Below are 11,418 nucleotides of genomic sequence, written 5' to 3'. Positions count from 1 at the left end.
ATTTTTTGTACGATTTTGAGCTGAACTTGTTAGCCTTTATTTTTTGGTAAGATTCATCGTTAGGCCTGTCTGAAATTTCGAACTGATTCTAATATTTAAACACTTAATTTTTAAATTATTAAATTTATTTCAACTCAAAATATTTTATATATAGACCTACAATTTTTTTTAACTCAATATCATTTTATACGTAAAATCTATAATTTTTTTTAACTTTCTATAAATACATCTAAATTCATCTTAATATCCAAATACATCTAAACTCATATTAAGTAACTCATACAAAATTCACTTCATTATTTAACTTACTATTATTCATAAATAATTTAATTCATCTCAATTTAGGTAACATCTAATCGGAACCTAAATCCACGTGTGGCAGATCATATGGATTCCCGTAGATGTCAGACTGTGTGACATAGTGGTCTTATTCAAAATCTTGCATAGCTTTAATAATTTTATTATTGAGAGAAAGAAAGCCGTCCCTTACTGCTTTTTTAAAAGGAAGAGAATCTTGAAAAAAGGGTCCCCCTTTTTAATGTGTTATTTCTGTTTTATTCCAAGATGTTATATATGTGAGTTATTCTATCAAGTTGACTGTATAAGATATCATTTACGTCATAGTAAAATTTAATACGTAAGATTTAAATTTAAAAATTTATTTTTTTTAAAATTAAATTATATTATAAAAATACTTTATTAAGTGTGCTCTCGAATCCAACTTGATAATAGAATTTTTCATTATATGAACACATGAATTTATATGAATGGTATAAGACTAAACTAATTTTGTTCTTGGCATGAAGAAGAGGACGTCAAAAAAATCCAACTCATTAATAGGCCAAACTAACCCTACTCTGGTCCACGTACGACCACACGAGGAAAAAGGAAAGATAATGATGCAGATAGATTCTCTCCCGGTTGAATTGGTAATAAGTTAACGTTTACAAGCTTTTACTAATGTTATGAAGATATGATACAAAAATCAAATAATTGATAAATAGGATTAATGTAAATTGATGGAAAGATGTATAATATTTTATTATTTATATTATATTCTTAAGTCTCAACATTTTTTCGCAATGAGTAGTTATAATAAGTAAAATATTTAATTAAATAGATGTAGAGTGGAGAGTCAAGATTCGAATTTAATACTTCTGCTTTGATACCATGTAAGAGCATTAGCATTGGACTCATCAAATGAATCTAATCTTCAAAATTTGATGATTTTGGCTTTAAAATCCTGGCATTGGATTCATCATATGCTCAAATGTCAAACTTTTAGCTACAGTACATTTATCTTCATCTTCAAATTTGAAGACTCACTATTCACACTCTATAATCATTATTTTATTTATTTAAATTATTGTTTACTAATTTTGAGCCACAATATATTTAAGTTAGGAAATACTAATTTAAATATCAAATTAAATTATTAATTAAAATATAGTTAGTGTAATTGTAAAATATGAAAAAAAATAAATTAAAAATATTAACAAAATAATTATTATTTTGATGAATCCAATAGCTAATCCAATGTGGGGTTATGGATAGAGATGTTTTTTATTTATGAAAAACATGTACTTTTCATCAAACTTTTCACCACTTGTCCTAAAAACTTAAATTAATGAGAAGTGATAAATTTTATCATTTGTATTATATCCTTAACCCTGTGATTTTGATAAGTTTTATTAGAAATTGTTTTATTTTTTGTTTTTGCCTAAAAGAATTTTGAATGATACGGTAATAAGAAAAGGGAAATGCTTTTCCCAGAGAAGTTGGTGTGACCACCGATTGAATTTTTTTATTTTTATTTTTTTACTTAATTTTTAAGTAAGGATTTTAAAATGAATTTCTATTTTTATTTTTTTAAAAAAATATTTAATGAATTTAAAAAAATGTTTGAAAAAAAAAACAAAAAAATACAATTTTGGCCTCCCTCTGTGGGAGTAGCACCGTCCATAAGAAAAACAAGTGTAATTAACCAATCAGCTGCAATAAAATAGACCACAACGGCGAACATTTGTCACATGTGCCTACCCAATTATACTAGAAGGATGTGTGCCTCACAAAAGACCTACCTTTGAAACTCACAGCCTCGTACCTCTCCCTTTGAAAAGATTTGCTGGCTAGGCTTCATTCTCTTCTCTGTGTTCCTCCTCCCTTTCCAAATGGCCCAGGTACTGTAATGTCTTTCATTTTCTGTTTCTCAAATAATGGTTTGAGCTTCCAGTTTTCGTGCTTGTTATGTGTTGTTCTCTCTTTGGAATTTGTAGCAGAAGGTGGTGTTGAAGGTCATGACCATGACTGATGACAAAACAAAGAAGAAAGCAATAGAAGCTGCAGCCGATATATTTGGTATTTATCTCTGGAATTCTCAAAGAAATTCATTCCTTTCAAAGAGAAGAAAAACAGCGAGTTTTTGGGTCACTTTTAAGACAAATGGGTTTTTATGTGTCTTCTTCACTAAAAGGGAGGGAGGGAGGGAAACGAAGAAGATGTGTTTTTTTTTTTTTCACAATCTGGAAAAGAATGCTTGAACTGAACCCAGAGTGAACTTCGTACCTCTTTAAGAATACACGCAGAATTATTTGATTGCTTTTACATTTTCTTGAATCAAACAATTCATTTCTTGGGTAATTTTCGTACCAACAGGGGTTGATTCGATTGCGGCAGATATGAAGGATCAGAAGTTAACGGTCATAGGGCTAATGGATACAGTGGCAGTGGTGAAGAAGTTGAAGAAAGTAGGGAAAGTGGACATAGTATCAGTTGGGCCGGCTAAAGAAGAGAAGAAAGAAGAGAAGAAGGAAGAGAAGAAAGAAGAAAAGAAAGAAGAGAAGAAGGAAGAGAAGAAAGAAGAGAAGAAGGAAGAAAAGAAAGAGGAAAAGAAATAGTAAAACAAAGGCTAAATTTCAATCAATACTACTATAAGTGCTCTTGTTATTGCTATTTTCCCATTAATAAGAGGTTTGCTTTTAATAAGCTCTGCTTAAAGCTGCATAAATGAAAGAACGAATAGATGAAGAAGATGGGAATTTTTTGCTCATTGTTCAACACTACTTTTATGGGTTTTATTTTCTCCAGTGGTTTTTCTAATTCTATGGTTTTTAGACATCTTCAAAACGCACCTAATGCAGACGGGTTTTAAGGCTGTCAAACCATTAGGTTTGTCTTCTTCGAAACGAAGAAAAAGTGCAGGAGGAGTTTTGGCTTAATTTTCTTGGGGTGGTTATCCTTGTTGAAGCTCAAACAAGTCTAAATGCGCCAAGAGATCCATCGTCAGAAAGGAATTGAATGAATACAAAAATAGCTATATTATTCTTTTGACACAAGTCCAATCCAATTTGAGAGCATATTCAGGGGCTGCCACCAAATGGGGTTGCGTGGCTTGATAGTGAATTGACGCTGATTGCTGAATAAACTACTCAGACAAGAACAGGATTCCACTAACTTTGTGACAGGTTTAGGCAGGCTTGTTTATCACTAATATGGCATGCAGCCTCTGATTGGTAAAGCAGTCATCACCAATAGACGGAGATATAAGTGCTCTGAGCAGAGTTTTACTTGCTAGTATGGAAAACATACATTTCATGAAGCTAATATGGCAATTAAATTTGCATGAGAAGTTTAAAACTAAATCCTTCAAGTCGGGAGTGTGTAGATAGTTCATATCAGCTTGTGTACATAATATTTCTAATCTGCCCTCAACAAAGTCCCCTTACTGCTATAAATGAACAGTTAGGTTGATGGGTTGGACCATCCACATGCGTCATTCGTTATCAAGATGCCCCCAGGCATTATAGCCTTTTGTATGCACAGCTTGAAAAAGTGTCGGAAACAATTGGCTATACAACTTTTATGTTGTGCTACTACGTGCTAAAAATGGATGGCAGGGACTTGATAACTACCAGTTGGTACCACTCAGAGTGCAAATCAGCATTCTAACAAATTATCTGAGCTAAGCCATATTTGTTTGTAATTTTGTAGTTGTAAGCCATCAAAGGCTCAAATCTACGCCACAGCCAAAGATAAGAAGAAGCCGTGATAAGGATATTAGCAAAGCAAACGTGTAGATAACGTGTAGATAGCTTTGCTGGGAATAACCGAAAGTAGCGGATATGTAATGAGTAAAGATACCTCCTTTGAGACCCAACCTTTTGCCACTCAGGTTTCTATCCAGATTCTCAATCCCAATAATAATCTAATTCAAAAAACCCAACAAAGTAGTAATAAAAATCACAATGATGATAACGACCCCCACCTCCACAAGTCGCAACGTTAAACAAACAAAGAAACAAACAAAAAGAATCACTCTGCCAAAGCTTGGGGTTCATCATAAAGCATGGTCGTTCAAGACTCCGTATGTGAACCCGAGATATCAAGCTCACAGATGACTATGGGGAAGGGCAGGGCTACCCAACATTGCGTAGCCATTTGTTATCTTAGGGACTAGATAAACTACTCAAATAATAGCAGTACAGCACTATGTACCATGAGAACTCGGCCAGGAAATTGCCTGGAGATAGTATTGTTTCAGCGATCACCTAGAACATAAGTAGTGATTAAGCTAGACTTAGGCATCCTTGAGGATATGAAGGCAAAATGTTAGAAAAAATGCTTATGCAAAGCAATAACCAGAATGTAACTACATCCCATCAAAATTCTCCGCAAACATGTGCTTACTTCAGGATTGCAGGAATCAGCCAATCATGACATGGTTGTTGCCACTGGAAAATTCAGCATTGGCTTGAATTTATCATGGTGTTTTTGGTGGAATTGGTGACATATCTGCATGCAGGAGATAGAATCTTGTTGTGTCTTCAAAATTATCGCTGGATGAATAAGTTATGTCTGTATGAGGTTACAAGAGAATGATCTCCAATTAAATATTTTACTGCTTTAGCATCTCCTATATTTCTTGAACTTCGAGAGAAGATGGACATACTGCCCCTTCTCCACCATATGTTTTATTACTTCATGAGCTTCAGAAAGCTTTCCAGCATTTCTCAAATTACTCACTAAGGTGCTGTACACAAGGAAATTTGGATTACAACCTCTAGATTCCATTTGCTTGAGCATTGAGCATGCATCCTCGAATTTCCCTTCCATACAAAGCCCACGAATCATGGAATTGTATGTGAATACATTTGGAAGATGTCCCTGGATTATCATCTCATCAAACATTTCCTGAGCTTTCTCAAGCTCCCCAGCCACGACATATCCTGTGATCATCACAGTGTAACAAACCACATCTGGCATACACCCATTTTTTATCATTTCACTGAAAAAATAGTTGCAGGCATCCAAATTTCCAGCCCGGCTAAGTCCATCTATCAATGTGGTGAAGTGAAGAACACTTGGGTAAAAACCCAATTCTTTCATGTGATTCAAAAGATTAAGAGCTGCAAGCGGTTTATCTCCTTTTCCTAGAACATGAAGAAGGATATTATATGTATGAATGTCTGGAGAAAATCCACTTCTACCCATTTCATCAAGCAGTCGATGGAACTGATCCAACTTTCCCAACCTATACCTTGCACACATGACAACATTATAAGTTAGAACATCTGGAGAATGACCCTCACGTAACATCTGTTGATACACCCACTCAATCAACTTGTACTGGTTTACGGTGAGAAGAGAAACTAGAATTGCATTGTATGAATGTTTAAATGGCCTATAATTAAATGTCTTTGATCTGATGAACCTCTCCACAACTTTCCTTGCCAATCCTGCCCCACAAAAAGTACATATCAATATGTTAAATGTTCGAGCTGTAGTTGGGAACCCATTTTCAATCATCTCGTCAACCATCCTCCACACTGCCTTAAACTCCTCACAATCTGCAAATATCTTCATTATTAAATGGTAAGAATTCGCAGTATGCCTGTAATGCTCCTGTTGACCAGACCACACAAAAAACTTATACCCTAATTTCGCAGACCGCAGCTTATTAGCATAATTTACATTCCTCAAAATTCCCAACAGAACTTCCCTCACGAGAAGCCCTGAAAGCCTTATAGACAACTCGTTTAGAGTCAATTTCGTATCAAATCCGGGACCATCTTGCTCGAGAACTTCAAGAACCCTCCTAGCATCAATCTTTACATTATAAAAAAAACCCTGCCTCGCTGATAAATGACGGGCACGTGTTTCATACTCATTGGCAGTGGGCTTTTCATCTGAAACGGCATCAAAATCTGAACATCTCCACATTCCTTTCAAGGGCTCCTCAATTAATCTAAACCCATCATCAACCTTATGACCATCGAAGGTGTGGTCACACAATTCCCGAGAAATACAAAAAAAGTACGATACTTTGCGGAAAACTCTTGGACAAAATAGATAGATAGAGTTCATTTCTAATGCCCATTATATCTGAAACTCGACAGTACCCAACAATTCCAAGAAGCCCACCAACAGATTGAAACTTCTTAGCATATGCAGCAGCAAAATATTCGTATAATCAAATTTCGGGAACGCCATTAAAACGAAAAGTCGTATGAGATATTCATTGACGCTGGAAACGCTTGTGTAAGCGCGGGAGTTTGACTGATGAGAAGAACTCCAGTCAGTGAAGGAGACGAACGACTTACCTGGGATTGAACTAATTGGTAGAGCGATATCCAGTCTTTCTGAGCTAGCTCAAAGTCCCGCCCGAGCCTTTGATGGCCTGAGTGTGAGTGAGGGGAAACGGAGCTAATTTGGGAGAGAGCGCAGTTGCTCTTCGTGCGAGGGAATTGGAGGGGAAAAGGAAAACCCGGAAAAGGCTACTTGGGGGCTATTTCACACGCCAGGCCGCAATCTCGGTTTACTCTGGAGACACTGCTCGACCGAATAAGCTAAAAGCCTCGTGGACCGCCCGCTTCCTATATTAGATGGGCTTCAAGGCCCATCCCATCAGCTTGGACTGGTTTGTTATGACCCATCCAGTCCAAGTATTGTTGTCAGTAATATGACTCTTACACAGGTGATATCAACATCAGTCCCTCTTCTTAACGGATAAGCCGTTCTTGGGCTTTCAATGGCAACAATTGAATTTCTTACACGTCAATAATCTTCATGTAAATTTCATGAACCATGTTGTAGGATAGCAAAATCAAATACACAGAATTTCTTTTTCCCCTCTGCACTCCCTCCCGAGTCCCCATTGCCCACCATGTTGCCGAAACGCCCTCTGCACTCCACACAGTCTGACCTCCACAACCTGTCTCAGGCCTTCGTAGCCAGTCGTCCCAACCTAGACCTCCACAGCCCATCACAACCTAGACCTCCATAGCTCGTCACAACCTAGACCTCCACAGCCCGTCGCCACCCGTCTCAGCTCGTCGCACCCTTCAGCCGTCACACCTGTCTAGCCCGTCGCACCCTTCAGCCAATTGCAGCCTTGCCGTCGCACATGGTTTGCTTTTTCAGATCATATTAAATTTTTTTTTGAGTTCCTGTGTTTCAGTCGTATTTTTATGTTCTGCATTTAGATTGATTGAGGAGAATTACTTCCTGCAAGAGAAAAAATTGAATAAGAGGTTAATGAGAGGCCATATATTAACAATGTCGTAGTTGATATCTGGAGGAAACAACTAACAGAATGACAGATCAGTTTGGTAAGACTTTCATACAAAATTAATAGAATTTCATAGTTCATTGCATAAACTCGTTTCTAGTATTACGCAAAACCACTCCAGCTTATTTTCCTTCACTCTTGAGCAAAATACCATTAGCTAACTTCAACTGGATTTTGTCTTTAATTTAAATGGGCAAAGGTCTTTTTTTGTGGCCATGGCATGATCCTGAAAGAAATAAAAGAAACAAGAACATCTGAATGTTTTAATGTTTCTTTCTTTCTCTTTTTTTTTTTTATTTTTTTTCCCAACAACAACAAAAATCCCATGATTGGAGTGACTTCTATCATTTAACTTTTTTTATTGTTTTATGTTTTAATGAAGGATTTTCTGTCAAATTCGGATAGTGATGAAGTTGAGATAATGATGAGTAGAAACTGTCAAGAAGTTGAAGATGATAGTATTGGAGCAGAAATTGGAGTACAAGAATGTGATATGAATGTGCTACATGTGCCAAATGTGGAAGATAGAATGAATGTGGAAGATGGAGTGGATATTAGAGATGGAGTGAATGTGAAAAATCGAGTGGTGGAAGATCGAGTGGTGGAAGATTGAGTGAATGTGGAAGATGGATATAATGTGGGAGATGAAGATGGAGTAAATACGATTTCTAGTTTGAGTAGTGATCTTTTTGAGCCATTTGTTGGAAAGGAGTTCGATGAGGTAGAAGACGCCCAAGCATTTTACAAGGCGTATGTAAGACGAAAAGGTTTTGCAATGAGGACCAACCATACTCAATTATCAAAAGAGGACATAAAACTAATTTAGTAGAGTATGTTTGCTCAAGGGAGGGATTTCGACGTGAAAGTCGGAAACAAAAAGAACGAGAAATTCCTGAACCAACTGAGACAAAGATTGGGTGTAAAGTAACGATGTGTATAAAAAAGGATGGAGAGAAGTGAACAGTATTCAAGTTCGTCGTTCAACACAACCATGAGCTACTTACAACGAGAAGTACTAGTTTGCTTCGTGGACATAGAGGAGTGACCTGTGTCCAAAAAAAAACTCATTCTCACTTTGAATGAGTCCGGTGTACCAATAAGAAAAATAATGTTAGTGTTAAGTAAATAATCAGGTAGTGATTTTAACATTGGATGTATTGGTAAGGACGTCGAGAATTATTTGGAAAATAAAAGAAAAAAATTGTTTGAAGAAGAAGATGCACAAAGGTGAGTGACTTTGTGCATCAATACGAGAAAATCTTAGATACACGTTATTTTAAGGAGAAAGAGAAGGACGTGCGAATAAAATCGACACAAGAAATTATAAATACGTTATGGAAAATTGAAGAAGATGCGGCCTCAGTCTATACAAGGAAGTCTTTCATGATCTTCCAAGATGAGCTATTCAATAGCCAACAAGACAAATCAACCAAAGTTGACAAAGAGGATGACAGTAAGATATGCGGAGTCACACTGAATGACAAAGATAAACCTACTTATTATGTGACCTTAGAGAGTGAAGAAGCGAAGGCAACATGTACATGTCATATATTTGAGTTTATAGGGATTCTCTATAGGCATATTCTAAGTGTCCTTGGGAGGAAATCAAAATTAGATATGTTGCCATATCATTATATTTTAGAGAGATGGAGCATCAATGCTAAGAGGCGGGCTATTATTGACATACCAAATTCTGATGGAATTGTAATGACACAGGATGATCCAGTCATGAGAAAAAGCAAGTTGATGATACAATTCTATGATATTGCAGAACTTGGATCACAATCAATACATAAATGTAACCATCTCTCTCTTGCCTTATACAGGGTCTACAAGGAGTTGCTCTTGATGGAAGAAATTGAAGGAAAAGAAATTGCAGAAAGTGGAAACATGTCATTGAATGATCCACAAATGTTAAGATCACAAGTTGTATCAAATTTTACACAAATTTTGTTGGATCCTTCATGGGTGCCAACAAAAGGCCGACTAAAATTGTTGAAAGCAAAAAACTCGAAAGAAACTCAAACCACGAAGAAAAGACGTTGTAGTATTTGCAAGATTGAGGGTCATGCTAAGAACAACTATCCTTTAGTGAGGTTTGTTTACAAAGTTTTGAAATTTGTATTTTAATTTTTTGTCTTTTAATCACTACTTAAATAATTGGTTATTGTTTATTATCTTTTATGTAGGGATCTTGGAAATACAACTGCGAACAACACTTCAATTTTGGATCCATCGCTTCAAACAACTGGGGGTCATGCTTAGAACAACTGTCATTCAGTGAGGTTTGTTTATAAAATGCAAATTTTTGTTTTTCATATTTTGTGTTTTAATCACTACTTCAATATTTTTTTATGGTTTATTATCTTTTATGTAGGGATCTTGGAAATACAACTGGGAACATATCTCAAAACTTGGATCCGTCGCTTCAAACATGAGGTTGGTTGGTCTTTAAATTGGTGCTTCAAACGTGATGATGCTGTTTAAGTTGTTGTGTAATTGTTTTTCTTTTTTTTATGTTACAGTTAATGAGAGTGAAGAATTGGAGGACTGCGGTGATGGCTCAATTAATGGAGCAAGTTAATGAAAATGCTATGGATCATGTTAATGTTAATGTTATGTTCATGATTTTATGGGAAATGTAATGGAGTTGTTTTTTCAAATTCTGGATCATGTTAGTTAATGTTATGTTCATGATTTAATAGAAATGTTACGTTTATGTTATGGAAATGATTGATTGAGCAAGAATTTTCAGATTCTGGGATATATAAAGTTAAGCATCATTGCATTTCTTAAAATATAAGTATCATTACATTCCAAAAGTACAACACTACAAAAGATAGAAATGGCCTAATGACCATTTCTACAACACACCATAATTGTTGCTAGGATACAAAATGATTACAACACAAATCACAATAAAACAAGACCATGACAATAATAAACGGTAAATTTGGCTTGTTTAGTCATTATACGTTCTTGGTTTGTTATGTTGTTCCTTCTTTGAGCTAGCTCCAACGTCATCTTGCAACATGTGTTTAGTTCTACTTGAAGATCAATTCATTGAAAAAATTCACTTTGCTTGTTGTTTTTATAATTTGGATAGTTGTAAAATCGTCTGCCATAACTGGTAGTCTTGCCCGAAATCCTTAGCTTGGATGGCATCTCACAGTAGCAAAATGGACTCTGTGTCCGAGAACTTGAATTGACACTGCTGTCATCGTATTTCATATTGCTTGATTTTGTATCACGTTACAGTCAGAAGAACAGTAAAAGAAATGAAGTACACTCAATAGTTGAAACTGTCAGAAGAACAATAGAAGAACAATTTGATAGCATCAGCTACAATACTTCTTCTTAGATAATACATTTATGTTTTTAGACCCTTGCATGTGATTGAAATTTTTTTATAATCAATAGTTGAAACTGATAAATCCTTAACACAATGACTTCCACCATAAACGTGTAATGGGTTAGAATGACTTCAGAATACATATATGAATATGGGATCCGTAATTGATATCTATCTACTAAACATGTTAATACCTTTTGATGATTGGTCGATATTTAAATCAGTAATTGGGTAAGACCCTGCTAGTGCATCAACTTTCTTTTTGAGTGAGAGCAGATTAGTAAATTTGAGCAAGTGAACAGAAATATTTAATTTCTGGATTTAAATTTCACAGGTATTTGTGTTATGTTTTGTGCAATACAAAGCATGGCATAGACATTTAAAACACTTCCCTCACAGACTTGCACTAAGTAATGAATATAGATGAGGTGTACAGATTTAAACAAAAGAGTACTGATGAGGTTCCAAGTGTCACACGTACTTATCACCAATTTTTACT

At 35.5% G+C, this 11,418-nt stretch overlaps 3 protein-coding genes across 4 annotated transcripts; 2 read left to right on the top strand and 1 right to left on the bottom strand.

The window, feature by feature from the left end:
- The first annotated feature begins 2,022 nt into the window (after window positions 1–2,022).
- On the top strand, window positions 2,023–2,985 carry LOC121252919 (heavy metal-associated isoprenylated plant protein 39-like). 2 transcript variants are annotated; one of them, XM_041152768.1, is made up of 3 exons: window positions 2,023–2,180; window positions 2,280–2,358; window positions 2,656–2,985. In XM_041152768.1, the coding sequence occupies exons 1-3, from the start codon at window positions 2,172–2,174 to the stop codon at window positions 2,895–2,897; spliced, it is 330 nt and encodes a 109-aa protein (XP_041008702.1). In that variant the 5' UTR covers window positions 2,023–2,171; the 3' UTR covers window positions 2,898–2,985. The 2 variants fall into 2 exon arrangements, with proteins under 2 accessions (XP_041008702.1, XP_041008701.1); XM_041152767.1 differs by having other exon boundaries at window positions 2,024–2,180; window positions 2,277–2,358.
- A 1,488-nt stretch (window positions 2,986–4,473) lies between these two features.
- Window positions 4,474–6,800, bottom strand: LOC121252918 (pentatricopeptide repeat-containing protein At3g60050-like). The gene has a single exon (XM_041152765.1). The coding sequence runs from the start codon at window positions 6,361–6,363 to the stop codon at window positions 4,903–4,905; it is 1,461 nt and encodes a 486-aa protein (XP_041008699.1). The 5' UTR covers window positions 6,364–6,800; the 3' UTR covers window positions 4,474–4,902.
- A 2,150-nt stretch (window positions 6,801–8,950) lies between these two features.
- LOC121252411 (protein FAR1-RELATED SEQUENCE 5-like) lies at window positions 8,951–10,151 on the top strand. The gene is made up of 3 exons (XM_041152017.1): window positions 8,951–9,663; window positions 9,757–9,821; window positions 10,093–10,151. Exons 1-3 carry the CDS (start codon window positions 8,951–8,953, stop codon window positions 10,149–10,151), a joined length of 837 nt encoding a protein of 278 aa, XP_041007951.1.
- Window positions 10,152–11,418: the final 1,267 nt, after the last annotated feature.

This window comes from Juglans microcarpa x Juglans regia, chromosome 2S (assembly GCF_004785595.1).
Source record: "Juglans microcarpa x Juglans regia isolate MS1-56 chromosome 2S, Jm3101_v1.0, whole genome shotgun sequence".
Lineage (NCBI taxonomy): Eukaryota > Viridiplantae > Streptophyta > Magnoliopsida > Fagales > Juglandaceae > Juglans > Juglans microcarpa x Juglans regia.
The sequence above is the reverse complement of the archived record's forward strand: the minus strand, read 5'-3'. Positions and strand labels throughout refer to the sequence as shown.

Bases quoted from the DNA above. Each gene is read 5' to 3' on its own strand.
- LOC121252411 (XM_041152017.1), top strand. From the start codon at position 8,951: ATGATCTTCCAAGATGAGCTATTCAATAGCCAACAAGACAAATCAACC. The intron at 9,664-9,756 runs GTTTGTTTACAA...TCTTTTATGTAG, and splicing joins AACAACTATCCTTTAGTGAG to GGATCTTGGAAATACAACTG. The intron at 9,822-10,092 runs GTCATGCTTAGA...TTTATGTTACAG, and splicing joins ATCGCTTCAAACAACTGGGG to TTAATGAGAGTGAAGAATTG.
- LOC121252918 (XM_041152765.1), bottom strand. From the start codon at position 6,363: ATGAACTCTATCTATCTATTTTGTCCAAGAGTTTTCCGCAAAGTATCG.
- LOC121252919 (XM_041152767.1), top strand. The intron at 2,359-2,655 runs GTATTTATCTCT...TCGTACCAACAG, and splicing joins AGCTGCAGCCGATATATTTG to GGGTTGATTCGATTGCGGCA.